General features: G+C 45.6%; 2 protein-coding genes across 6 annotated transcripts in view; both read right to left on the reverse strand.

Moving 5' to 3' along the window:
- Nucleotides 1-8,126, reverse strand: part of ddx3xb (DEAD-box helicase 3 X-linked b) — a 12,475-nt gene extending 4,349 nt beyond the window's left edge. The window contains exons 1-14 of one of the 5 annotated variants that reach the window (XM_016453670.1): nucleotides 7,801-8,126; nucleotides 7,002-7,050; nucleotides 6,860-6,907; nucleotides 3,844-4,038; nucleotides 3,612-3,744; nucleotides 3,394-3,501; nucleotides 2,997-3,096; nucleotides 2,773-2,908; nucleotides 2,572-2,669; nucleotides 2,388-2,486; nucleotides 2,136-2,296; nucleotides 1,758-1,902; nucleotides 1,502-1,646; nucleotides 1,096-1,146 (exon numbers count right to left, since the gene is read on the reverse strand). In XM_016453670.1, coding sequence (XP_016309156.1) covers nucleotides 1,096-1,146; nucleotides 1,502-1,646; nucleotides 1,758-1,902; nucleotides 2,136-2,296; nucleotides 2,388-2,486; nucleotides 2,572-2,669; nucleotides 2,773-2,908; nucleotides 2,997-3,096; nucleotides 3,394-3,501; nucleotides 3,612-3,744; nucleotides 3,844-4,038; nucleotides 6,860-6,907; nucleotides 7,002-7,050; nucleotides 7,801-7,845 — 1,513 coding nt within the window. In that variant the 5' untranslated portion in view covers nucleotides 7,846-8,126. The remainder of the gene's footprint in view (nucleotides 1-1,095; nucleotides 1,147-1,501; nucleotides 1,647-1,757; nucleotides 1,903-2,135; nucleotides 2,297-2,387; nucleotides 2,487-2,571; nucleotides 2,670-2,772; nucleotides 2,909-2,996; nucleotides 3,097-3,393; nucleotides 3,502-3,611; nucleotides 3,745-3,843; nucleotides 4,039-6,859; nucleotides 6,908-7,001; nucleotides 7,051-7,800) is intronic. The other 4 variants (XM_016453671.1, XM_016453672.1, XM_016453674.1 and 1 more) reach the window with 4 other exon arrangements.
- A 1,763-nt stretch (nucleotides 8,127-9,889) lies between these two features.
- LOC107663438 (probable ubiquitin carboxyl-terminal hydrolase FAF-X) overlaps nucleotides 9,890-27,339 on the reverse strand; it is a 31,458-nt gene continuing 14,008 nt past the window's right edge. Inside the window, exons 10-44 of the mRNA XM_016453676.1 lie at nucleotides 26,576-26,710; nucleotides 26,278-26,484; nucleotides 26,051-26,187; nucleotides 25,839-25,972; nucleotides 25,553-25,752; nucleotides 24,224-24,319; nucleotides 23,930-24,141; nucleotides 23,120-23,389; nucleotides 23,022-23,044; nucleotides 22,869-22,957; nucleotides 22,229-22,349; nucleotides 22,014-22,144; nucleotides 21,602-21,880; nucleotides 21,397-21,522; nucleotides 21,171-21,308; nucleotides 20,932-21,095; nucleotides 20,194-20,302; nucleotides 19,970-20,116; nucleotides 19,733-19,879; nucleotides 19,436-19,643; nucleotides 18,944-19,167; nucleotides 18,674-18,864; nucleotides 17,364-17,537; nucleotides 16,377-16,518; nucleotides 15,555-16,302; nucleotides 15,321-15,444; nucleotides 14,865-15,090; nucleotides 13,599-13,728; nucleotides 13,324-13,509; nucleotides 13,015-13,235; nucleotides 12,842-12,930; nucleotides 12,608-12,764; nucleotides 11,967-12,179; nucleotides 11,624-11,719; nucleotides 9,890-11,312 (exon numbers count right to left, since the gene is read on the reverse strand). Coding sequence (XP_016309162.1) covers nucleotides 11,175-11,312; nucleotides 11,624-11,719; nucleotides 11,967-12,179; nucleotides 12,608-12,764; nucleotides 12,842-12,930; nucleotides 13,015-13,235; nucleotides 13,324-13,509; nucleotides 13,599-13,728; nucleotides 14,865-15,090; nucleotides 15,321-15,444; nucleotides 15,555-16,302; nucleotides 16,377-16,518; nucleotides 17,364-17,537; nucleotides 18,674-18,864; nucleotides 18,944-19,167; nucleotides 19,436-19,643; nucleotides 19,733-19,879; nucleotides 19,970-20,116; nucleotides 20,194-20,302; nucleotides 20,932-21,095; nucleotides 21,171-21,308; nucleotides 21,397-21,522; nucleotides 21,602-21,880; nucleotides 22,014-22,144; nucleotides 22,229-22,349; nucleotides 22,869-22,957; nucleotides 23,022-23,044; nucleotides 23,120-23,389; nucleotides 23,930-24,141; nucleotides 24,224-24,319; nucleotides 25,553-25,752; nucleotides 25,839-25,972; nucleotides 26,051-26,187; nucleotides 26,278-26,484; nucleotides 26,576-26,710 — 6,132 coding nt within the window. The 3' untranslated portion in view covers nucleotides 9,890-11,174. The remainder of the gene's footprint in view (nucleotides 11,313-11,623; nucleotides 11,720-11,966; nucleotides 12,180-12,607; nucleotides 12,765-12,841; nucleotides 12,931-13,014; nucleotides 13,236-13,323; nucleotides 13,510-13,598; nucleotides 13,729-14,864; nucleotides 15,091-15,320; nucleotides 15,445-15,554; nucleotides 16,303-16,376; nucleotides 16,519-17,363; nucleotides 17,538-18,673; nucleotides 18,865-18,943; nucleotides 19,168-19,435; nucleotides 19,644-19,732; nucleotides 19,880-19,969; nucleotides 20,117-20,193; nucleotides 20,303-20,931; nucleotides 21,096-21,170; nucleotides 21,309-21,396; nucleotides 21,523-21,601; nucleotides 21,881-22,013; nucleotides 22,145-22,228; nucleotides 22,350-22,868; nucleotides 22,958-23,021; nucleotides 23,045-23,119; nucleotides 23,390-23,929; nucleotides 24,142-24,223; nucleotides 24,320-25,552; nucleotides 25,753-25,838; nucleotides 25,973-26,050; nucleotides 26,188-26,277; nucleotides 26,485-26,575; nucleotides 26,711-27,339) is intronic.

Genomic DNA, 27,339 nt, shown 5'->3' on the forward strand with positions numbered 1-27,339 from the left:
CAAAAGAAAAACCAGGGGAGGGAAAGAAAAAAAAAAAAAAAAAAGTGTCAAGTAAAAATCTTAACACCATGAGAACTACATTAAAGCCCTGCATGGGCCTCAAATCTAGGCCCTGGCCTGAGACGATCAGGCCCTTGCCAGGCCCTTGTCTGACAGCTTATCAGAATTCTCGGTCCGAGTCCGACTGGAGCCCGGGGGTTGTTTTTTTTTTTTCTTTCTTCCTCCTCCCCATTACACAGCCTATACTACTGTTGCAGCCATTAAAATAGTTCAGTTTAGTTTTTAATATCAACGTGATTATATTTAATTTTGTTTCTTTAAGTTATTTTAGAAAAATGTTGAGTATTTTGTTAAATTCAAGCTTTTTTTTTTTTTATAAGTGACAACCAAGCAGCCAACTGCGAGTTGACCACGTTTGATCAATTTAGCCTTCTCAAATCAACACTCGACTTGCCTACAATAAAATCCATTCCGAAAACTGTAAAGGGTCTAATTGTGTACACTCATAACAACGAAACGTTGTGCTTTTGTAAAATAAAGAAAACAGGACGCATTTTCTGCCGTCTCAGTAAACCGAAGCGCGTCACAGAAAAATTAACCGAAACTCAGCGTATAGACCTCACCACTATCATTACACATGAGAAATATACCTACAGGAAGCTTGAAATGTCTACTTTAAAACGAAACCATTCAATTAGAAACAGAACCGTATCATGTAAACCGTATTAATGGTGCATTTCTCTCTAATGGCGGAGTCAGCTGCAAAGATGAAGCCATCTCCGCAGTAAAAAAACACTTATTAATAAACAAAAATATCTCCTTACTAAAATATAAAAAGTAGGAGAAGTCTAAAACTGGCTCGATGCCCGGCCCGCGTGTGAGCTATGACATGAAATTGGCCCGAAGCCTGGCCCTAGGGGCGTAAACAAGTTGTGCCCCTTCGGGCTCGGGCTGAAATGCAGGGCTCTAAACTAGATCTCATTCGACATTGAAGCGGAGGGGTTGGAAAACAAACAATGTTCAAGCAAAATGAAGTAGTGAGATGAGACTTACATTTGTTCCACTTCCAGTGGACAGATAAACATCTCCACTTACCAGGTTTTTCTACGCTCTCCCCCGTACTGTCCTGAACCTCATTCGGAATGACTGAATAAAATCAGACCTTATGATGAGCTTCAACAAATATCAGTTTCAGTTTTGATATGGTTTACATGGGTTAAGACGAAGCTCTGCATTCAGGTGCTGGCAGAGCATGCATGCAATTCACAATTTTCAATGTCATTTCTGGTGTTTAGAGAACCGCTTTCAAAATGAGATTTAACTCTCCCATTGTCCTCAACCTCAAAGAGTGACTTCAACCTAAAGATTAGTTTAATCCAGTCACAAAACAAGCTAATTTAATCTCAAACATGACATCCTTTGTGAAGAGGTCATACTGAAATGACCACAAAGACAAAAATCAGATGAAGGTTGAGTGTTCAGAGGCCATTTACAAACTTACCTGTGGCATTGAGCAAGTCGAGCAGGAAGGACCTCTTGTCATTTTCTTCAACCCACACCACCTTCTGGGTGATATTCTCAGAGGTGGACCCAACCCTGCCCACAGCCAAGAAGATATATTCCTCCAGGAAGTCACGAGCCAAGATCTAAGAAACCCAAAAGCTCTTCAGACAAGTCTAACGAACAGTACAAGCCAGAGCCGTCCTGAGGTTGTAACATCACGAGGTGTTTTAAAGAGATTAGCCTGCAACACTCACCTGGATCTCTTTGGGGAAGGTGGCACTGAACATCATGGTCTGACGAAGCCCTTTGGGCGGCATGGTGTCCTGCTCGACGATACGGCGAATCTGTGGCTCGAAGCCCATGTCCAACATCCGGTCTGCTTCATCCAGCACCAGATAACTAACGACAGAAACACACAACTCATTGTCAAACCACAAAACAGTGAAAATATGAGAAGCTAGTGCATTCTTGGACGGGGTACCCAAAGGACCATTAAAAGTAACCAAAAGGAAGTGAAATCCAAAGGTTTGAATTACAACGGAATGGGAATGCAAATCACAAATTGTTAGGCAACAACAGCAAACAAAACCACATTCCACACAGGCAAAAAGTGCAGCAGATCAGTGACGTACTTGCAGTAGTCCAGGCCGATCTTGCCCCTCTCCATCATGTCCACCAGACGCCCAGGAGTGGCCACCAGCAGATGGCAGCCTCTCTCCAGATCACGAATCTGCTGACCGATATCAGCGCCTCCATACACCACACAGGGCCGCACATGAGAGCGGTACGCAAACTACACACACGGGATTTAAAAAAAACAAACATTACCCAACAGAAATTGGGAAGTTCCAATGAGACGGTGTTCTGGTTCGGTTGTTTATTACCTTCCTGGCCTCATCGTAGATCTGGAGCGCCAGTTCCCTTGTTGGGGCTAAAACCAGTGAAATGGGATACTGCTTACGGCGGCCATATTTCCCATTTTCCTAAAGACAAGACACCCAGTTAAGATATCCAACAAATGTAGAGAGCCAGTTCTTTATTGGCAAACTAACACACAGGGAGTGCTACCTGTGCACTGTTCTTCACAGCCTGCAGCGCCTCTCCCGGTCCTTCAGTGTATATCTGGCTCAGCACCGGCAGCAGGAAGGCTGCAGTCTTACCAGAACCTAGTTACAGTCACAAAGACAAGGTCAATCAAGCATTTACCATACACACACACACACGTACTAAAAAAACAACAAATCATGAGCAACTAAGCGGATGTCTCACCTGTCTGTGCGCACGCCATCAGGTCTCTCTTAGTCTTGATGATGGGAATAGCGTGCTTCTGGACAGGAGTGGGACGTGTGTAGCGGGTCAGGACTATATTTCCCATAATAATCTCTCCCATATCTACATCATGGAACTGTATTACAAAAACACAAAGATGGTGATAAAAAAATAAATAAATAAATAATTTGCAATTAAACTCTGATCATGATCAGGTGACTCACACTCTCAATATGTGGTGGACAGTTCTGGCCTGTGGCTTCAACAGGAATGTCATCATATTTCTCAAAGTTAATCCCCGTGTTGCCTCCAGAGAAGAGCTCACTGCAGGAAAACAGGAACAAGTGTCAGGCTAAACTCCACTTTGGTTAAAAAAAACCGTACGCAAACGCCAAGTCAAATCAATGCTCACATTTACAAGATTATATGAACGACACAATGTCGCAACTACTTCAATCTGATGCTCTTCACTGCAGAATTTTAAAAGCACTCATATCTTGGAGTAAAACATTGCTAAAACTACTTCACACATCATAGCTAGTTTTTGTTCAGGGATAGGTGAAGTAGGAACACCTTTACAGGAACCTGAGAGCAGCATTATGTCAAAACAGCAACACTCACTGTTCCAGACGCTCATTGGGAGGCAATGGTTTGGACCAGTCTTCATCGTCTCTGGAGTCCTCCACCCATCGGCTGTTCCCACCGCCGCCAAAACCTCCACGCTCGTACCTGCCAAACACAACACTGCCTCAGACAGATCCAGGACTTACAGAGACTTACATCACAAGTTATTCAATAAAGAGACAAAGCAGCAACTAAAGCAAGCAACAAAGCCTCACCGCCCCCTGGATGAAGACCCGCGGTCATTGAAGAAAGATGATTTGCCCCGGTCAGAGCGGCCGCCAACGCTGTTGTAGGCAGTGTCTTTTGGGGCATTCCAGCCACTGGCATCTTTGTTGTCATAACCAAATCCTAATAAAGAGAGAACGATTCACATCAAAAAGCAGCAGTGCAAGTCGTGTAGTCAAACAGCAAAGCAAGCGTTCTCAGACGTATGGTGACGACACCTGCCTGCGCTCTGCATTGGCTGGATGGGGTTGTAGGAGCCGCTGGTTTTACCTCTGAAGCCTCCTCTTCCTCCGCGGTCGTTGCGCATGGAGCCGCGGCCACCGAAACTGTTGCCCCCATTCATGCGGTTGTCTCGGCCATCATGGCAGCCGTTCACGAAGCCATTGCTGCGTCCGTTATCCCATCCTCCGGGAGAATCTGTGTGAGAGCGAGAGGACGGGGTTATTAAACACACGTGTGCTAGAAACGTTACATGGAGCGGAGCATTCTGGGGGCGGATGGTCAAAAGCAAAGCAGTTAGTCAAGTAAGGCATGGACTTCTTGGCACTAGTTAGGTAGTCTGCAACCAGTCCTCGACTTGACCGGCTTGACCGGCTATGCTTGCAAAATGCTGAAAATTCAAGTAAATGCAGACATGGGAGCATCCACTCTAAATATTCTAAATATCATCTGAGTCGGGTCTTTAAACAAAAGTGCTCTTCAAAGCCCGTGGACGACATTTGCGTCTTGCATTGGAAAGAAATGTGGCTGAAATAAGCTGTTACGATTCCAAGTGTGTGCTGAGAATTAATCGTGGAACCATGCATATTTGAGGATTTCCCCTCAAAGTCTCTCTTTAGCCAAAGGCTGTCAATAGAAACTTACAGCTCCTTCCTGGTGCCACCGAGTAACCCGCTCTGTCAACCAGAGGAATAAGCTCCTGCTAAAAGAACAAACGTATAGTCAGGAGGGTGCTGGGCCAAACAGCCTCGTCACAAGGATAAGACTAAAGATCACGGAGCATCTCAAACCTATACTGCCGAGAGTCTCGGCCAATACGGTTCAGACAAGCTCTGGTTGAATTGTAGACGCACTTTTTTTTTTTTTTACATGCCAGCATATTGATTACTTGAGTCACTGGACAAACGATGGAGGGGGGATAAAATTATCCAAAAATGTCAGTGGAAAGCACTCTGTTTTGGCTCAAGATGTGTACCAATAACAGTCCGAAAGAGAGGAATGAGAGAGTGCAGTAGTGCACTGGCACCTAGACAGAAGCAAGCAGAGATTCACAGACTGCACACTAGCTATGTTTCCATCCAGCTATTTTTACATGCATTTTGGAATATTGCATAAAAAAATAAATTTAAAAAATGCTAGATGAAATGCCAAGATGCACATAAGTTCTAAAAATAAATTGCTTGCAAAATGCTGAAAATTCAAGTAAATGCAGACATGGGAGCATCCACTCTAAATATCTCCCCCCTCATCTGAGTTGGGTCTTTAAACAAAAGTGCTCTTCAAAGCCCGTGGACGACATTTGCAATCTTGCATTGGAAAGAAATGTGGCTGAAATAAGCGGTTACGATTCCAAGTGTGTGCTGAGAATTAATCGTGGAATCATGCATATTTGAGGATTTCCCCTCAAAGTCTCTCTTTAGCCAAAGGCTGTCAATAGAAACTTACAGCTCCTTCCTGGTGCCACCGAGTAACCGCTCTGTCAACCAGAGGAATAAGCTCCTGCTAAAAGAACAAACGTATAGTCAGGAGGGTGCTGGGCCAAACAGCCTCGTCACAAGGATAAGCCTAAAGATCACCGAGCATCTCAAACCTATACTGCTGAGAGTCTCGGCCAATACGGTTCAGAAAGGCTTGTTGGAAGTTGTTTTTTTGCATGCCAGCATATCGATCACTTGTGTCAATGGACAAAAGATGGAGGGGGGATAAAATGATCCAAAAACGCTGGTGGAAAACCACTCGATTTTGGGTCAGGATGAGTACCGAACAGTACAACAACATGCACGTGGAAAGTGTTCGAGACAGAAGCGCACTGGCACCTAGACCGAAGCAAACGATAGACTAGACGTCCTGCAGACATGCTGCGCCACAAACACTGTTTACACGCAACTAAATAATCCGCTAGTAATCAGATTGGCGGCTCAATCGGACTGAAAAGCCTTCATGTAAATGCCTCAATCGATCCGAATGAAAGTTAGATCGGATTGAAAGGTGTGGTTTATTCCTTTTCTAGTACGATCGAGAGTGCATGTAAACACTCGATCAGATTGAAAACCGAAACTGGAAGGACTGCGCATGTGCAACGATGCAGATATAGTGTTAAAGACGTGCGTAACGAGCTGTTCTTCCTGTTGAATAAATGAGTGTCCCGTCATTATAAAACTCTCTTCACTCAGCGTCTGTGAAGTGGAGCAGGACGACGTCCCATCAGTCCGTTTCAGATTCTCATCCACAGACGACAGGCGTTTTTACTGCCTGATATATATAAGCAGCACGGCACAGCGGTGCCAAATTATGACCAGAAATGGATAAATATTAGCTAATTCTGCGGTTTAAAATAAATAAAGGAACAGTGTAGGAGAATGGTTATTATGCACAAACAGCGGGAAACTGTGTATGTGACCAGTCTTAAGTCACTGGGGTATATTTGTAGCAACAGCCAACAATACATTGTATGGGTCAAAATTATACATTTCTCTTTTATGCCAAAAATCATTAGGATATTAAGTAAAGATCATGTTCCATGAAGATATTTTGTAAATCTCCTACCGTGATTAGTAATATGCATTGCTAAGAACTTAATTTGAGCAACTTTAAAGATGATTTTCTCAATATTTAGATTTTTTTGCACCCTCAGATTCCAGATTTTCAAATAGTTGTATCTCAGCCAAATATTGTCCTATCCTAACAAACCATACATCAATGGAAAGCTTATTTATTCAGCTTTCAGATGATGTATACATCTCAATTTCAAAAAATTGACCCTTATGACTGGTTTCGTGCTCCAGGGTCACGTATCTGTGCAGTGTGCGCATGTCAAAGCTTCTGACATATAAACGCGCACATCAACCCGATCACTTTATTCAGCGTTTATGTAAAGATTCATCAATCAGAATGAATTCAGTCCGACTGAAACAAAAGTTGTGCAAGTAAACATAGCCAGTGAGGCTTTAAATCAGACAATTACAACCCGGCGCTGGAGTTTAAGGGTTAGCCAGACAAGACAAGAAAAGTGTAGTACCATTTTTGGAAGCTTCTTTGTTCCTTAAATGAGGTGGAATGTAACGCCCTGGAGAAGACAGACTTTGTTAGCATTGCACACACAACTCTCCTTCATCCAGAGCAAAACTGAAGTCAGAAAAAGATCTGAGACAGATACTCACTTCCAGGGACTCCTTGAACATCAGCAGAGCTCAAGTCTAGGGCAGCGAGCTGAAAGAGAAGAGATCTGGTTAGACAGCTGATGTGATGAGGACAGAAACACTTTTAAGAGCTGATCTGGGGTCAGTGAGAGGAAACACGGGGAGCACGTTCAGTTTGTACAGAGGACGCGTTACTCCAGCCTTCGGTGTTCAACGATATAACATCGACCTTAACCTACGAAATCACTCAAACCTCCCAAGCTGGTTTAGACGATTATAAACACTGACACACACAACAAAGCCATGCGTCACTAAATTAACGTTCTCACACACAACTTCATCACGCGAATTAAATTAGAGAATTATTCGCTGCGTGTCGTTACAGGAAATTAAAACTCTTGGAAGAATCGGTGCGTTACATCGCGATATTCGCGTCCGTTTGGGATCATCTGACGTACAAAAATAAATAAAGCCAGTTTCTATTAAGAGAAGTAACGCCAGCAAATAAACAATATCAAAGCAAACGCAGTGAAAAAGAGCTGGTCAGACAAAAGGCCAGAAGACTCTCAGTTACAGGCCAGAAATCCGCTAGCTGAAAGTTTTCCTGCTCGATCTCGATGCAGACACTCATGAAGTAACGTTACACTGAAATCTCTGCGCGAAAACCGTTCAGAACCCGAACCTCCCGAACCCCGCGGACGCATCGCGAGACGCAGCCGCGTGTGACAAACAAACGCGCCGCGGCTCCGCCATCATCCGCTCGTCGACAGCAGCGCCTCCATCTTAAACGCGCCGCAGGCCGAAACCCCGCTTAACTCACCTGCTGTTCTAGACCGTGCACACCGTCGACGGCCACATGACTCATAACTGTGGGCTGATGAAGGCGGATCTCTCGCGCAAACGGGTTTCTTTGTTCGCCGGTGTGTCGCTCGCGCTCCGCTGTGATTCCCGTCGACGCCGGTCGGTGAAACCTGACACTTTGAACAAAGGAAAGAAAAACGGAAACGCAAACGTTGCTTTAAAAGGAAACGTTCGGGTTTTAATAATCTTCAGTGCGTCTGAATTAGACTCCGCGTCGACGATATTCGGAACTCGAGCTGCGCGTCTTTCTCAAGCTGAGGGTGAAATAAGAGCGCAGCGGAAACCGCGTCATTTTATTGGACGACAGAATCACCGCGTGACGCTCTTCACGCGAGACTTCGAGGAGCGGCCGTACAGTCTATGGCAGCGACGCCACACGTATGGAAGGCATATATGAGCCAAAAACACGTGAATTGCAACACGTTAAATAAGCGTAGTTCACGCGTTGTAACAAATCTTAATGCTTTGATGCTAATTTAAGTTTGATCACTGTTAAAGCTAGAATGCCCACCAATGTGTTTATTTACAAAAAGGCATGAGTGGAGAAAAACGAGGCTATTTATCAAATTTTTCATAAAACTGCCATTTAAATATATCATCTCTATAGGCTATACAAAAAATGACAAAATAAAAAGGCTGAATAAGCAGATCTATGGCATGTTAAATGGTGGTAGCCTAGTCTATGAATGGTACACCCCTCTAAGCTCACAGAAATGGTTTGACCCAAGTCTTCAGCAGCCAGTGACCCTTCAAACTGATTTTTAACACATATTTAACACTTCATATACGTGTTGAATACGTGCTGCTTTTTCACGGCAAACATGTATTTAACATGTTGTTGACGTGTTAAAATTCACGTGTTTTTGGCAGTTATGGCCTTCCATACACATGGGGCTGTTTACACCTGCAGATGTGGCCTAGTTGAGCTGAATCCGGGTCATTCGTCGGTCATTTAATGCTGCTGCATTTCATCTCCTCACAGATCACCTGGAAGTGTAGTTCATTTGTTCTACAAGCGCAAATACATATTTTCTGAATCATAATCTTGAGCTACAGGATGCAAACAGTACACCAGTGTGTGAAATGTGTATCAGTCTCTGCAGAACAGACCTGAGTGTCTGAAGATCATAACAGCTTCAAAAGAAAAAGTCAAGCTGTCCAGTCATTTCACAAAACACGTCCTTAGTGATGAACCCTTTGCAATGTGATGCTGTTACTTTGGTCAAAAACAGGGATGTGCTGCATTAAAGTTGCTGCTTCATAACTGAAATTTCAGAGTACAGTGTTTAAACTATGAGCACTGAATCAGATGTTTTGAGCAGATGTAGGTCAGTTTATCAGACAGACACGTAATTCAAATACCATTTATTTTTTACCTTTAAAGTATAATTTTAGTGTGCTGGGTTTGTACAGTGCTCGAAGGCCGAGGAATATTATCCATGCAAGTTTCGCTAAAAGAGCTTTAGAATTCAAACAAAATTAAACCTGAAACAGCAAAAACAAAGCAGAAGGCAAATGTCACTCTGAGCATTTACAAAAATGTAGCTTGTGAGATTCTCTCGGTCACAGAGGAAGTATTCTTAACAGATGGCCTGAGAGAAGGTCGACCTGTAGTGCTAGTTAAGATGGTTTAACCCCTCCATCCCCACTCCTGAAACAGCAAAAACAAAGCAGAAGGCAAATGTCACTCTAATGAGCATTTACAAAAATGGAGCTTGTGAGATTCTCTCGGTCACAGAGGAAGTATTCTTAACAGATGGCCTGAGAGAAGGTCGACCTGTAGTGCTAGTTAAGATGGTTTAACCCCTCCATCCCCACTCACTACCCAATCGAACCGTCAAGATCTAGTTCAGGGCCGTTCAGTCTTTGTCAGGATGTCTGCAGATGTTTCAGGATAACCTTCAGCAGATCCACGTGGCGTTCTGACCGTCTGCTGAATAAAATCTATCAGCACACAATGATTTAACTAGCGTGTTTCTGCGTGCATTAGGTATTTACAAAATGTACCTTCTTATAGAAACCATCGGAAAGCTAATAAAAAGTAAAACTTGCATTTAAATGTGTAATTTATTGTTTCCAGTGGTGCAGTGCTTCTGTTATTATACATCTGTGCAGGGAAAGAAAGACTTCAAGTGAAAACTTCACATGGCTAAAGCAGCTCCAGAATTCAACCTCACGCCGTAAACAACGCTCGGCAAAAACAGGGCTCACAGAACTCTGCAGAGTGAATATCCTCTTAAAAATAACGACACTAGGACAAGGCCTTTTCATTCAAACGCTCAAACGCTTTCTTCTCAAATTCAACAAAATAACCTCTATCAAAGAAAACAGCAAAATAAAATATGGTGGGCTCCCACTTCCTTCGCTGGCATTTTGGTATTCAGACAAAAGAGCCACACTTTATAAATCCAGTAGAGTTGATGAATCCCGGAGCACGATGACCTCCCTGCAAATCTCCCCGGATACAGAGCAGTGTGGCCGTGGCTGCATTTTCATTGGACAGGGACGGAGGAAGTGGGAGGAGCCAAGAGGCAGACTCAGAACTAGGGCAACTGAAATTCGATTCAATGGTGGCAAAACAAGATGAGTTATTACACTTTCCAGCCCGCTGACAATACAAATGAAACATGGACTCGAGTGCCAGAGAGACTTTACTCTGTGGAGTAAATCTGCAGCCACCAGCTGCTAATGAGGTTGAAGTGGATGGACGAGAAAGTGGTGTTAAAGACCCTAACAGAAGATCACAGCACACTCCTAACATGCCTGAAGGCGCCCTGATGAATGAAGAAAAGCAAAACAAATAAGCATCGCTGAAAGATTTCAATGCCTTCTAAATCAGTAGAGTGACGCCGATTTGCTCCAGAAACCACACGGAGAGTCATGAGCATGTAATGTTTGTGTGCCTCGGTGCTGACGCAGCAAACTCATCCTCACACACGAGCAACACCCGGCGACGACGAAGCCTCGGGTTTCCCTTCATTCGGGTGCTGTGGTATTTTTAGATGATGATGATGATGATGATGATGATGGAACAGGAGGGGGTCCAAAGGTCTAGATATTTGCACACTATATACACCATCACTATTCCTGAACGCTCACGCTACAGTGACGGATCACTCCAAGAGCTGTACCCACGCAGCTCGTCTGCAGACAGTGTGGACACTCACGTCGCTCCAGGTTCATCATCACAGACAGATCTAGTGTGGAGAAGAGAGACGTCAGTGCTGCAGGAGTTGGGTGGCATAGAGTACGTTACGAGACTGCTGTTTGTAAGGCCTGGTCTCGGTCCTGGAGACGAGCAGATGCGGTCTCGAGGCAAGGTGTGGGCGACTGCTACTCTTTAGTCTGGACTGGAGGGACTTCGTCCGTTCCCTCCCAGCTTTCTTGAGGCCTCTGCGGGGCTTGCTGCGGGTTATTCATGTGCTGGGCGGCCGGGCCGGTGTAGGGCTGCCCATGAGGCTGGTTATTAGGCTGCAGAGAGAGGGAACAACACGAGTGAGATCTATGAGAGTGGCTGGTAATGATTTAATAATAAGTTAAGATCATGAGACTCGTGGCAGACATTACAACACGCTTTGAACTGATGTGGCATTAAACTGGCATAAAGCACACATATGTACATTCAAACCGGTTTGAAATCTGGCAGAACAGTCATCGGGTTTGCAGCAATGAACGAGTGTGAAAGAGGAGGAAAGAGCAGCAGGTATATATAATAATGATATAAGCACAGTTAGTTGTCAGCCGTCTAACTCGTGTATGAAGGACTAGCGTGTGGACGTCACCTGCTGATACTGTGTTCCTGGAGAATGAGGATAGAGCGCAGTGTCCTCCGGCGGCGACGAGTCGTGCTCATCAGGTGCTTCCTGATCATCTGGCTCCTGAACAAACAAACAAACAAACATGTGTTGATCTAGTAGAGCGAAATGTATGAACAGATAACATGTACACCTTCAATGCAAGTTGCTGTGGATAAAAGTGTCTGGCCAGCCAGTTGCATTAATGTTATCTTAGCCTAATGTTTATTAAAAATCTTATTGTATTACCTATTATTCAAGAAATAGACCAACTCCCCAAAATTCTATATTGATTAGGCAAAGGAACAGACTCGATTGATTGCCCGCTCACCTCTTCAGGACAGAGCTCGCAGGCCTTGGCCAGGGTCATGCGGGCGCTGTGAGAGCGCTCCAGGAAATATCCGTTGGACGTCTCGTTGCTCTGAACCGGAGGAGACCAGTTGTTGTAGCTGTACTGAGGGTTTCCCGTGTATGGCCTCCTCTCCAGCTCATCACCCAGCCATTCTACTGCCCACGTCCACTTCCTCTTCAGATCCCCATTACTCTGAGATACATTATGAAAAACACAATCACTACTTGGTGTTTTGTTTCCCAACAATGATTTACAACAGGAGAGAAAAGCATAAGAGTGTTAATTGTCTCTTTTTAAGAACCATCACTGTCCCACGAACATAGAAAGATCCTCCAACTCCACCCGAAGAGCCAAGACTCTTATAGCCTTTATAGATGACTATAGAGTTGTTCTTGCCTCCCTGGGATCAGTCACTTCTGCTCTTGACCTTAAACTTGAAACTTGACACTTAAACTTGATCGCTCCTGCAGACTTCAGCTCCAACCCCAATCAAACACTCCTGAAGCAGCTAATCAAGGTGTTCATGGCTACTTGATTACAGGCAGGTGTGTTGGAGCAGAGCTGGAGACCCGTGCTAAACCAGTAACTGTAAACTGTAAATGACAACACGTCAGCCTCACCTGCAGGATCTGATGAGCCACAGAGCAGTTGGTGAAGAGGGCCACCATGCATTTAATGCACTGATAGGCCCGTTTCTGATAATGGTTCTTGGAGCGCTGGATGGTGTCAAAGAGCCCGTCTCGGTCATCGGGAATGCCCTTCAAAACATTGTGGATCCTAAAGAGAGAACTGATATGAGGACACTTGCTCTTTGACATTCAGATGCTCTCATCATCACGCAGATCTCGACTCACCGGTGCGTCTGCCACGAGTCCTCAATCAGGAGGATCTGCAGCAGGAGATCCAGGTAAGGCCTCAGCTCATAGGTGTAGGAATACGCCACCTGACACCGCAAGGAACGACAGGACATTCACAACGAGTGGCCTACAGGAAACAGGCTTCCACTGAGCGTTCATCACTGACTAACCTGCCAGAGCAGCTCGCTGAGGACCGTGGAGGAGAACTGTGGGTTCTCCCAGCAGCAGAAGCGCAGCAGCTTCACCGTCTCCTCAGAAGTGCTGCAGTCCTCGATGATCTTCTTCACGTAGCTGGTGCGCACAAACAGGGTTTCAGCCACCAGCTGCTGCAGGGGCATGATGGGAGCCGTGAGGCTGGGGTCGGCGAACGGATTGGCCAGAGGTGGGTTACCTGTCAGAGAAGAGTGTGCGAGAAAGAGCTGAGAACCTGACAGCCTTCGTGTGACACGTGAAAGGACACCAGCATAGTTAACACTCACCGTTAATGGAGGACTGCATGCGTGACGTCACGTCGCAGCAGCGCACCAGCTGTGACACTACGGTGTAGAGTTTGCCGAGCTCTGCGTACTGATACTTAATGGGAGGCCCGGGACCCTCGTCCAGCGCCACCAGCATGAACGTAGCTGGAACGCTCAGCTTCAGCAGCTGTGTCTTTTCTGCCAGACCTGCAGCAGACAGACAGCATCATTCTGACATTCTACATCCACATAAACCTGTCGAGACTTATGGGAACCAAGAGCGAACGAGCGCTTACCCAGATTGGCGTACATGACGAAGAGGTTGAAGTACTGCTGGAGGTGGCGTCCGTGTTCGGACACTTCTCTCCTCAGTAAGTTCAGCACCGCCCGCAACAGATGGTCACTCATGGTCACACTGTCACAGGCCTGCTCACAAATCACAGCAAAACAAGTTCTGTCTCAGGTTTAAAGGTGAGCTATTGTGCAAAAACTGCTTTTATAAGGTGTTTAAACACAGTTGTGTGGCCGCAGTGTGTGAAAACAACCAGCCTATAATGGTAAAAATCCACCCACTCATTATTTTATAATCCCAATAAATCATAAACGGTCTCTCCAAACAAGCAGTTCCAGATTTCTCCCTATAATAATGTCATACTTGGGAAAGTCCCGCCCATTTGTGACACTCTCCGCCCTATTAGCATAGGCCCCGCCCTGAGTGAGAAGCAGCAGTCCGCCATTACGGTTTTCTTGCTGTAGCTGCTGGAGATACAATGTCAGCGCCAAAGAGGCATTACAAGTGTCGTGTGTTGGGATGCACCAACGAACACAGGAGTTGGACACGGTGGTTACATTTCAGTTTCGAAGGGAATGTCCTGGAAAAAAAACGGAAAAGTCCTATATGTTTGTGCTAATCATTTTACGCCGGGCTGCCTCACAAACGAGGGTCAGTTCAGCGCTGGAGTTGTGCAAAGACTGCTTCTGAAAGAGGGATCGATACCAACGCTTCGTGCGCAAACATCAGCAAAGTGAGCATCACACGTCATATTTTGTTTTCCAAAAGAGCTTCTTGGCTCTCTGTAAGGCTAATGTTGCTAAAGCTACCATTGTCTCTAACTGTTTTCACTGATGCTGCCTTCACGTGCTACCAGAATGATCGTAAATAGGAATGTGGTAGTTAAAAATTGGAAGGCACCATGAGACCAGCTATGTGGTTATTTTTATTGTGCCGTGCTCCCCGTCTGTGTAATTCATAAACGCGCACTTACTGCACAGTACAATCAGATTGCGTGAGATTGTCCTGTTTTGCTGGAGCATGAGCTCTTGAAGCTCCGCCCTCTTCTGAAAAGGGAGGCGGGAGCACCAGCTTTTTACATCTTGTAAAAAGGGGCATAATAGGTCACCTTTAAAAGGCCGGTAACTCCATTTCCCCTGCAAGCAGTGCCCTAAATGATTTCAGTCTAAAATTATGACAAGCACAATGAGGTTCAGCCGAATTACTGGTTGAGGAATATGGGACACCGTCAGATCTTTGAGGTTATACTGCAGTTATTTCTCTCCCTCACCTGTGTGGACGAGCCGGGCGAGGTGACCGGAGCAGGGCAGGGTCCGTCCTGCAGGGAAAAGTGTGCGATGAACACGATGAGCTTGGCAAAAGCTCCGCGCACCTCCGAACTCGGACACTCCAGCAAGAACTCCGAGAAGCGCGTGGGGAAGGCAAAGAGGACGCTGTGTGCAAACCAGCTGCGGACGTTCTTGCTGTGACGCAACAGAATACACAAGGCATCATACCTGAAAGAAAAACAAGTCCAGTCTATGATGAGGAGAGGAGTCAATCAACACAAATGTGCTCTACCAGTTTAATGTTGGTTGAGAAAATGACCAGTGTGAGCTGGAATAAGTCAAAGGGTGGCACTTCAGTCATTTAGTAATTCCCTTACTTTACTATTATTCTAAAATGAGTAGATATGTCCACACTTTCATCAGTGCATCAGAAGCAGAGACACACAGTAAACGCTCACCAGTCACTAGCAGGGCCTCGGACGACTTTCTTTGTGTGGAATCCAGTGCTGAACAGAAATCTAGCTGCAAGCTGTATACTAATCATCGCTATTTCTTCAGCTTCTGGTAAAAGATGATCTTGACCTAGAAAGACCAGAAAAGAGGTGAATCTTAACAAAACACCAGCAGAAGGCGTTTACGGATTGCAGGACCGTCCGGCGACGGATATAATGCATCTTGAAAACACCACTCACCTGGAGGAGGGTTCAGGTAGACGCTGTTGCAGGTCAGCAGTTTCTTAACGAACTGAAAATACTCGAGGCTGTACTGCATGCGGCTGTGCATGAACTGCACGTTCTGTTTGCGAACGCTGGCCTCGATGGCCAAGGGCATTTTAGGCTGGTTCGTCCGGGACGTGAGCGTCAGCTCGGAGATGTACTTCAGCAGCTCTCCATCGCCCCCTGCTGCGTCCATGCGCTCATAGAACAGAATGTAGGCGTTCCACCAGCGCTTCTGCCGCCGGTACGACATGCGCTTCATCATGTGGTCGAACACCTCACCCATGTACTCTCCACCGAAGCACTGGTTCTTCATCTCCTCGTCATCGTCCATCTTACACTCCGTCACGTCGCCGTCATCAAACTTATACCAGCGGTCCTTCAGTCCGTCGCTGCCATTACAGTGCCGCTGCATGATATAAGAGTAGTAGTGTCCGCCGCTGGCCTGCCCCGAGTGCACCAGCACACCCACGAGCCGATAGCGGGAGCTGCTGTTCGGATCAGAGTTCTCAGCGATGACCTGGCTCTCCGGCGGAACCTCGTCACCCTCCAGCTTCGCCACGCCTGCCACCGTGTAGGGCTCCATGTCCAGCTCACGAGGGAACTCAAAGTAATCGTTGAACTTAATCGCACACTCGCGCTCCCAGTCGTAATCGAAGCGCTTCAGCTGGATGGCTAACACCGGCGGGAGATTCTTTATAAGGAGACGCTTCACCGTGTCCACCTGACGGCAAACCAGAGCAAAGCTCACCAGTCTGCACAACTTCAATCAGACCGGATTTAGGGAACACGTCTCACCTTTTTGTTGCACTTCTCACAGTGGTACGCATTGGCTCCTTCGAGAAGATCCCCTTTGACGTACTGTTCTAAAGAGTCAAGGAGGTTTTGGTGGTTCCTGATGTCTACATTCAGTGTTGTGAAGGACTCCTCACACTCATACCTATGAAGACACACACAACACACGTATATGGATTAGGGTTGTGACGGTGATTAAATTTTCCCACTAGTTATTCAATGTGTGACAACACCGGTAATACCGGTCTCACTGGGGTTTGTTGGGGTTTTCCTCGCTTTTGCGCATTTTACTTTCACTTTTAAGTTAGCAGCAATTCAGCGTCAATTTCTTGAATGGACAACAACAAAACAGTACAACGACCAACTCACTTATATTAAACAGAACTTTTATTAACAGAACGAATAAAAATACACCATGCTATAGGCCTAATATAAAATAACCTACACAAAGTTTAAATAAAAAACTGAAAATCAGCAAACACTGTGGGACCAAATAAATAAGAAACATAGAATGTTTATTAGCAAAGCAAATAAGAAAGTTGGAGGCACGGCATACACCTAGAAGTAAAATAAAATATATAAATTACCAAAAAAAAAACACTTCTGCAAATAAACTGCAAAAGTCAACAGGCTTTTCAAAATCAAAAATATCACCAAACAGGCTCTTTTGCATTTCGTTTCGTAACTAAATCTTCCGCAACGGTCTGGTCTGTCTCTCCTCACATGATGAATGAAATCTGACTCCTGCTTCTCCTGCTGCTGATCTGTGATGCGACTGTTGCTCGGCACGCTGCGTTCAGTTTTTCATTGTAGTGTCTGTTCTTTAACTTAACTAAATGATTTTATTACTATAAAAAAAATCAAAAAGACGGTGCTGCGGTGAGCAAGTGACGTAACCGGTGTTGCGGCTTAACACTGTTTATCACAGCAAGACTAATACAGATGGAACAAATCAACATCCTCAGAATGATTGACACGTCTTTGTCTTACCTGTGAGGACAACCCTGACAGATCTTCTGGTCTGCAAACGAGCCGCCCAAGATCCTGCTGAGCATGCTGGGATGGCCGAGGGCTTTCAGTGCTTCATCCAGACTGTCCACCAGGGAATTGAACAACTCCAGCGCGTCGTGCTGCTCTCTCAGATTCACCGGCTCCCCCCATAACCTGCGGGAACGTTTCAAACGCAGTCGTCTTACTTCACAGGGATTAAAAGTGCACTGTGTCATTTCTGAGCCACTAGCATCACCAGACAGAATGACAAAAATAAACTAGATAAAAAAAAGTCAAGACAAACTTTAGGTTGGCTTGAGAAAACCTAGCCTGAAAGTTTAAAGCAGTTGTAAAAGCCTAAAGTTTGAAAATTTAGATAGATTAGATAGATTTCATTAACATGTTTATAGCATGATTAGCATGCTACTAGCATGTTGCAAGCATGATAACAAGTTACAACCTGAACGCAAAGTAAGTCGCTTTGGATAAAAGCATCTGCTAAATGCATGAATAATTATTAATTAATATTAATATTTACATAAATTAAATTAAACAGTCAAACGCGCCCATGTTTACACAGAAAAAACAATGGAAAAGCAGCACAATCCAATAAAAACCTGTACAGAACTATTAAACTACTACTAAAGCTGATGTTGATTATTTTGACAGAACATTTATAGTTAATAATAGTCTACTGCTGTTTTACCTTCAGTCATTCTGAATTTGAATTACCTTGACTTCTGAGATTTGTTTTTTTTAAAGCATTTTCCTTGTATTATTTCTGAACATATAATATGTATAAGAAAAGTTTGTACAAGATGTAGTTGTAGTTCAAGCATCTTTTCCGCAAAAATATTTAACAAGTGATTTGTTTAACATTTACACTGAACAAAATTATAAACGCAACACTTTTGTTTTTGCCCCCATTTTTCATGAGCTGAACTCAAAGATCTAAGATATTTAACAAGTGATTTAACATTTACATCATGTGTGTTGCATTCGGAAAAGAAATTTCTTTAACTAGAGGATTATAAAAATAAAAAAAAAGTTTCTTGAATAATGTTGTAGCTACATTTTCAAGTAGACTAGAAAAAAAATCGAAAAAATTTTTTTTGCCATATCGCCCAGCCCTTATGTCAAGTGCTTCAAACAACTCTCGAAAACATCAGTGTTTTCACTTACAGTGGTCTCTGGATATTAAGCTTGGAAATGAAAAAGGATTTAAACTTCCCCACGAATTATACACAAAATCTGATTCGCTGTGGCTGATGTACACACAGTGCCCCACATGCATTCACGGCTGACTGTACCTGAACTGTTTCCAGAAGCCTCTGGGCACGTAGTACTGCAGACGGGACGTGGCGAGGTGACCGAAGATGACCTGCAGATGCCGCAGCACTCCGATGTTGTACTCCTGACGGTCCTCGGCCTTATTGAGAGAGGGCTTGTCATCAAACTGCTGATGATAACTGAACACATCATCCCTGGGGTCCACATTACTCTGCAGCACAACGATGCACATTCAGACGCATTCGCACTGACTTCAGTACGCTCGAGTGACACGGCTGTGCACTTTTTACCTCGTTGTCCTGCTTTTCGTCTCCGGACGTGTCGTCGTCGTCGATGTCGCTGCCAGTGCCTTCGATGGCCAGGATGGCGTTGCGGATGGGCGGGATCATGTAAAGCTGCTGGATCACGGAGTTCATGTAGCACGTGGCTCCTGCGTTCTTCAGACCCACGAAGCCTTTGTTCGGCCGCGGCCCCACCGGAGGCAGATACTCCCACTCTGTAAGCGCCTCGCAACCTGAGACCAGATGCAGGAGTTTAAAACGCCTCTTGTTCATGAAACAGGAGCAGAATGCACTTCTATAAAAGTTGCATTCGATTCAATTTATAAAGGATGTTTTTCAGATGCTTTGTTAATGAGGCTCATTGATACACTAAAAGCAAACAGGCCTATAAACAAGCAATATAAAACCATCTGGTTCCATTAGGATCAAACCACAGGTCTGTGTTTAATACGCAGGCAAAGCCCTTCACGTCAGCTGGTTTATCTGAAATGCAGTCAGTACCTAGATAGTACATGTCTGTGAGCGTGTTGACGATCTGCTTGAGGTTCCGCACGCAGCCGACAGAGAGCGCCACCAGCAGCTCGAAGCCGGCGTTTATAGACGCAGGACTGCTGCACACCGGTATAGCCTGCTCCGCCGGGAACTCGCCGCTCTTCACGAACTGCAGAAACACGTTAGACGCCGGGAAGATGAAGTCATCGGTCAGCTCCTGTGAGAGACACAGACAGATACAAATCAAGTGCACTTCACTTTCACAACATATCTGTACAAATATATATCAAAGCATAGACCGATCACCTTTATCAGATTAGCGCCTCCTTTCTCACAGCCGATGTAGAACTTTTTCTCCGGGGTCTGAAAGGCCAGCAGCTCTTTGGTGACCCTCAGATGACCCTCTAGAATGGTCTCTTCCACACCCGTCTCTCCGCTCCTCTTCACCTCATCCTGAACGTCCATGAAAACCAGAGGAAAGAGAATTAAAGCCATCGCTCCGTCCTGTTCCTCGTGCATGGAGTGGAAGCGCTGTGGACTCACCCGGATCCTCTTGAGCCAGTCGATCTCGTTGTTCAGCAGCACCTCGGCATTGGGAAGGTTTATGTTGCTGTTGTAGGCGTAGTTGAGTAAGTGGCGCAAGAGCGTGAAGTAATCGCCAGCGTGCTTCGCTCTTTCCTTCGCCGTACTCTGAAAGAGCAGCGAACAGTTATCACTCGACTGGCGTCTAGATCACTCAAACGCGAGCGCTGTGATGCTGTACTCACTCCCAGAACAGTGAAGAGGAGGGTGATGAAGAACAGGAGGGGTCTGTGTCCCATACAGCACCTGGTGGCCATGAGGAAGAACTGCTCCTGTGCCATCTGACGCACAGCTCTGAAAACAAACAAACATACAAACAAACAAACAAACAAACAGAGGCAGGTTCTTAAACGACTTCATCTGACTTTCACAGTGTCTGTTCTCACGTGTCACGATAAACAGCCTCAGCACAAGTGCAGGTAAACGCTCTTCATTAATGCACAAATAATCCAATGATCCGTCACTTCTGATGTTTGGGATTTTAATGTGTACTAACTAAATTTCAATCACTTTAGACTTTTAACCAGGTGTCTATCAGCGCATCTTAACATCTTAAGACAAGAATTTCTGCCTGTGTTCTCTTTCTCTGCTGCATCCCTAACATTAACTGATCATGTGAAACTAGTAAACTCTTATTTGTGCTTGGTATCGGCACAAGGGCACCAGGAAGGGATTTGAGAAACTGTTCATATAGAGCAAAATCCACCTACAGGAAGTACATCACTAATACAGCAGAGCTTCAGATGATAGCTCAAACACATACACTTACACTAAATACCTTCAGCGGTGCATTTCTGCAGCTCACTGGTCTATTAGGCGTCCACTGTAAATACATTTACTGTAAAGGCGTTTGTTTTATATTCAATTTCTAAACTGAGTGGAGAGCGTCTCAACAGAAGTGCACTGCTCCTGTAAGTACGTACTTGCTCTGGCAGTGCAGCAGCAGGTCGATGATGAAGGTCTGCCAGGCTTTCTCTTTGCTGAGCGTGTCGAGGGCCGTAGGGAGCAGAGCAAAACACAAGGTCATGACCTCCAGCGCCTCACAGCACACCTGCTCGTCTTCAGCGTCCGGCTCATCCGCGTTAGTCTGCAGAACGACAGATGCACGCTTAAACGAGGGATAAAAACACTGGTGGCGAGCGCTGATGAACCATGAACATGCCTTCTCGTAGATCTGGCTGATCTCTTCGTTCGAGCTGAAGACCAGATGCACCATCCCACAACCGGAAGCCCAGACGATCTTCTGCACGGCGCGGATCACACAGATATCCGGGATGTACTTTGAGGCCTGGAAGAAGTTCTGCACAATGACGGAAAGCAACACAATTAGGAATATCAGAGTGAAGTAGGCCTCACACTGCGACTGTAAAGCGGTGCAGGTCAGGAACCTCGTCAGAGATCTGCTGGGCCAGCCGGAGGGACACGTTGCGCAGCATGCACTCGGAGGCGGGATTGGGAATGCTCTGGAGAGCGTTCTGCAGCACCAGCGCCTGTTCATGGGTCGCCTGATTTATCTGGAAGACAAACACAAAGTCACATGACCGTGAGGAAAACAATCAAGTCTCAAGTCCTAACGTGAGAAGAGTGGCGCACTGGTGACGCGGGGTTGGTTCCCTCCACCAGCGGCTGGCAGGCCTCCGCCACGGCCTTCACGTGTCCGAACCCGATGGCAGTGAGCAGGAGCTTGCTGATCTTCAGGGCGTTCAGGTAGGCGCCGCGTCTCGTCTCCATGTCCGCACTGGGAAGGAAGTTGTTCCTGGTGAGCATGCCCAGAACCAGAGGCAGGCCGCCGCTCTTCAGGAAGTTGTACTGGAAGTCACTGGCGTCGTCTCCCAGCGTTCCACTGGCTGGCATCAGCAGCGCATACACCACCTGACACCACACAAACCAAAGATTTCTGAGCTGATTTGCTGTCAAGCTCAACAGCTACTGCGACGATTACAATTGCAGGTGCAGAAGCGTGACGGAGCACACGAACGATGTTTTTACAGCAGTATGAAGATACCTCGGTGAGGTAGAGCACTTGTGAAGCAGACGGGCCAAAGAAGCGTGAATCCAGAGTGGGACTCAGACTGTTCTCTCCCAGCTTAGCGTGATCCAAACAGATCGCTCGCAGGTTCTCCACTGTAGTGTTATCTGTGAACACAAGCAGCACATTTCAGTGACCCTCACAGCCAGACCGCATGCTACACAGCAAGTCATCATGATGTTTGCTGCGACCTGGAGGCATGAGCTTCATGAGCACTCGAGCTCCGTCTCGCAGTAGCGGCATGCTCAGGGTGCAGCCCAGATCAGCGATCTGCCACAAGAAGGAGATATAGCGCAGATGCAGCGACATGATCTGAGGAGAGAAGAAAAACAGTCACCTCAACAAGACGTGCTGACAGACTATTCTGTGCGTCAGACCAGAAATTACAACTCTGGCCCATACCAATAACCTGATAACCAATAAATAACTGATATTCCACAGGATTTTGTCAAAATCAATGCCAAATAAAACACTAATAACTAGGGATGTAACGATTAACCGCGAGCCGGTTGAAAATCGATTCGAATATGTAACGACTCAAATCGGTTGAGATGCTAAACAAATCGCGATTCAATTGGGCAGGAGTTTATATGAATGCATGTCTGAAGGGAACTTACTGTCTTTCGATGGTATTTTTTCTTTTCCTCTTGCCTTAAGCTAACATGCAAGAGAGGTGTCGCCATTAACATGACAAAGCACTTAAACAGATCGTTAAAGATCGCGAACACTATTCAAACACCAACATGATCTTTCACGTGACGATTCATTTTATAAGATGCATGGCTCATTCAGACCTGAGGTTATCATATGAAGCACAAACATGGCTCTCACCACTCCTGGCAGGCAGCTCTCCACCTCGGGGTTCGGCCCGTCGCTGTAGTGGTTTGTGTGGTTCCCGGGCGAGCCGGTGGACGAGTCGGGCGGAAGTTATTAAAATTATCATTGTAATTGAATTTACTTAAAGAAAAAGCAATTTGTGCAGTAAACTAGTGTTACTACTGGCACTGCTGTACCGAAACCATACCGAACAGTGACGTCAAAACCGAGGTAGCGTCATGTTTGTGTAGCGTTACACCCCTAACATACACACTGAGACATCTGTAAAGCTCACAGTTTTATCTTTGAGGTTGAGCTGTCCAATCAGCCGGCGGTCCTCAGCGGGGTCCACGATCTCTCCTCCGATGAACAGCTCTACTTTAGTGTGTGTGCTGTTGGCTTTGATGCGAGAGAGGATGCAGCGGCGGACCGAGCCGATGGTGTCGTTGGTGTGGGACCAGATGTCCAAGTCCTCCACCTGACGGCCCTGATTGGGAAACCTCACCACCAGAGTGATGTGCTTCCCACGGAACGCCCTGGAGCGCAGACACAGACAACACCAGAAAGCAGTTCAGACCCTTTTGTCACTGTTTGGCTTCCTACTGCATGTGTTCAAGTCTGGATTATTTATTCAGCTTTCAGATGATGCATTTACCCTTATGACTGGTTTTGTGGTCCAGGGTCACATATGGTGAAGAATTCATCAGTGCATGTTTCATTTTTTAAAAACGTTTTGACCTTGTTTAATTAAAACATAATAACTGGATCTTCCAGTGAAATCCATCTTCCAGTGGATCATTCCGTTCTCATAACCCCGCCCCTGCAAGCTCACGCTCATCTGCATACACATCTCATCATCCAATCAACAATGGATGCACAGTACCAAGCCCCACCCAACATTACCGATAATCTGTTACATTCAGATGCATCACAATACAGAAGAAAAGATCTGCCTCTACTTCTGTCTCAACTTCAAACTCTTCACGCTGACTCCACTGCATCAGAAAGCTGTGCCCCGGGAATCGATCCCACGGCCAGCAGAACTACAGAAGGTCTGGTATAACTGCAGCAGGCACCTGGACATGGGCAGGATGGTCCTCTCCTCGTGGTAGTCGCTGTCACACTCGGTGATGTACTCTCTGAGCACCGTCAGAACGCGCACCATGCGTATGGCCTCCTGTCTGGCGCAGTTAATGCTGTCCTTATCTCCGTCCAGCACACACAGCGTGTCGTACGAGGCCTTGAGCCGGTCGAAGCACGACTGGATGAAGTCCTCATGGATCTCGACCTGTAAATGGCGACAGCACCGGATCAGACGTGATTTAGCGGTGTGTTAGCGGCTGGCGGTCAGGCGAGGAACACCGGCTCACCTGATTCACCTGTAGCTTTGGTCCGAGGTTGGTGTATATTTCCTTCAGCAGGTCTATCGCTCGAGTGGCGATATCATCACTGCCTTGAATCACGACCTGTGGAGAAGAAATCAAATGAATTTACTGAATAACATGATCTTGAATACGGTGTCACTGTGAATTCAGTTATTCACAACCAGACTCTACAAACCAGCTAATAACTGAAAACCAGGTAGTGACAGACAGCCGCTTTAGTGGATTTAGGGCTGGGCGATATTTTATTAATTCATTTGAATGTACTTAAATCACAGTTTTAAATTAAAATATGAGAAAACATTACAATTAGACACGTTGATAATACGCCAATATGCCGGTGATGACTGTTAGGAGATCAAAATGTGACCTGTGCTGGCAAAATGAATCACAATGAGCACATTTTCAAAAATGTTCTTTTTATGTTCACATTCTCCATTAAGAGACTTTCAGAATGATGCATGATTTGTTGGAATCGGAGGAATAATGACTGAGCCACACGTTTGAAGTCGATAGAGTCAATTCTGAGAAAAATCCGAGTTAAAGTTTTCTGAAGGTTTCAAAGCACCTGCAACGTTGCATCTTTTCCTCCAATTTTTTCACAATATCACAATATAGCTATTTTTTATTTTATCTTTATTATAAATAAGAACAGATGCAAAAAGCAAAACAGCTGAACAAATAATGCATTACCTTTTTCATTTTACGTATAAACAAAAGCATTCAAGTAAGAAAAACAAATAATCAAATGTAAAAATCCCTTTAGTCTGTTCATTACAGATAAATTCATTATTAAAACTACAAAAGCAGTTCAATCAAGAGCAGATCAGATTAACATTAATGAGACAGACGGCCTATATATTAAGACCTACTGTATGCACGGATCTAATATAATGTTACACATCAGATGTTTTCCACAAACGTTCACTTAAGACATAACCGATTATGTCTGCGTGAATACTTAAATACTGTAATTCGGTGTATATTTATTGGGATCTTCGGATGACCGTCAGCGCGAGAAACAAGCAAACGTACAAATAAAGGTAACTAAACATCTAAAAATATTATTTGGAGCACTGGGATCACTAGACGAGGGCTTAATGAACTAATTTTTGTGAAAACCTCAAAAATCGACATTTTTCTTCTTTTTTTTTTTCTTTTTTTGCCTGTAGCTCAAAATCAGACCATGCACATTCCGACTCATTTTGCCAGCACGGGTCACAAATGATCCGAGTGCATGACGCTCGCGTGGACACTGGCAGCTCGTCTAAACTGAAAAGACGCACACACACACTTTAATTAATTCAGAGGTGTTACCCTCCAGAGGTAGTCGAGCCCGATCAGCTCCAGGTCGTCCATCATGTACGCCCTGCGTTTGGCCACCAGCTTGCCCTCTCTGCAGTTCACAGCTTTGAAGAAGCGCTCGAAGCACTTCATGCCGTTCTCCGTGAGCAGCGTGGGGTCCAGCTGCAGCACGCTTCCCGCTCGAACCGTCTGAGGATCAAACCCTGTATGCTCTGAGCCGAAGAATTACAGTGAAAGTTGGCTTTCATTCACACTGAAACTGGAAGCAAAACTGCATCTGCTGCTAGCTGACACACACCTCTGGAGAACTGCCTCATGTTGTCCATGTACGCAGACAGGTTCTCAGCCACCAGCGTGACGAGCGCGTGATTGTGCTGGAGCTGGTTGATCAGATCGTGACGGTAGAAGACGTGTGGACTCCTCTGCGTCTGACTGCTTGAGAGATGAATGATAATCACACACCGCCGACAGACGGGACAACCTCATGAAGACACCTGCTCCACGACTCACCTGAGGTTCTGAGGAGCTTCTCCAAACAAGCTGCAGATCTCCCTGATCTGCTTCAGAGCTGGAATCACCCACTTATCATTCGTCCGGAGCTCCTCGATGAAGCGGTCGATCCACTGCATCTTCTGCGTGTCGCGGTCCTGTGAGACGGCGAAAGGAAACCGAACGGTGAGTGGCGGCACACAGGTGCATGATGGGAAGAGATGTTGCATGTAAACTCAAGGTCAGACCTGCGAGCAGCTGTAGTCCAGGATCTTCATGTGAGCGCTCAAAGCCTGGTCCATGATGTCGACGGGGACGTCATCACTGTGTGCCAGGTTCCACAGCAGGTTGAGCACTTTGTGAGCCATCACTCCGTCCTTATCGTCCTCTGCCAGCCTGCGGATCAACTCCAGAAGCTTCTCCCGCTGCTTCTTACCAGCGTTCGTCCAACTTGACTGCACACAGAGACGAGAATCAAGCCGGTTATCACAGCATCCTCTCTCAACAACACTGCACAACAAAAGTGTCCCGACAGCAGCCGCTCACCTTGAAGCAGTCGAACAGGTGATCGAGCTGCTCCGGGGAAAAATCCCATGCTAGCTTGGCCAACAGATCGTGGACGTTCTTGACGATCGCTTCATGTTTACCAGCCTGAGAAACACGACACGGTAGATAATTTACCTTACCTACTCCTCAACAGACTGCAGACTGAAAGCAATCAAAATAAATCCAAATATGCATGTGCTCCTTTCTGGTGCTGGAGCCCATTCCTGAACCACAGAAAAACTGAATGCTTTCTGATCTGGAACCAGGAAACTATTCCATCAGGGTACAGCTTGGAAAAATGTTCTGTCACCAGGGAAAGTTTTCCCCGCAGTTTCGCCAGCTAACAACTGCACTGACATCTGTCTGAGGGAGTACTGTGGAGTTCATTACTGTACAGTAGGGCTGCATGATAAATCGCATGCGATATTTAACGCGCATCTTGTCAGAAAGCCGGTTCTGTAATCAGCGGTAAATCTCCATCACCTGCGTGCTTTCACATGCGCGTTAAATATCACATGCGATTAATCGTGCAGCCCTACTGTACAGCAATTAAAACAATGCAATGTCAGAAAACAGACATAAACTGTGTGCTCTATATGTTCTACGAAGATCAGTGAGATCTTAGCAAAGGAAAAAGGCCTCCAAGAAGATACGTGAAGAAATGCTGAAAGTCTGGCTTCATTCAGACCGGCCGGTTAGCTGGTATAGTCAGGTGACCACACTACCTATGACTGTAGTAAAGTTATTATCATTACTGTGATGCA

Source organism: Sinocyclocheilus anshuiensis, unplaced genomic scaffold, assembly GCF_001515605.1.
Source record: "Sinocyclocheilus anshuiensis isolate Anshui unplaced genomic scaffold, SAMN03320099.WGS_v1.1 scaffold2051, whole genome shotgun sequence".
Lineage (NCBI taxonomy): Eukaryota > Metazoa > Chordata > Actinopteri > Cypriniformes > Cyprinidae > Sinocyclocheilus > Sinocyclocheilus anshuiensis.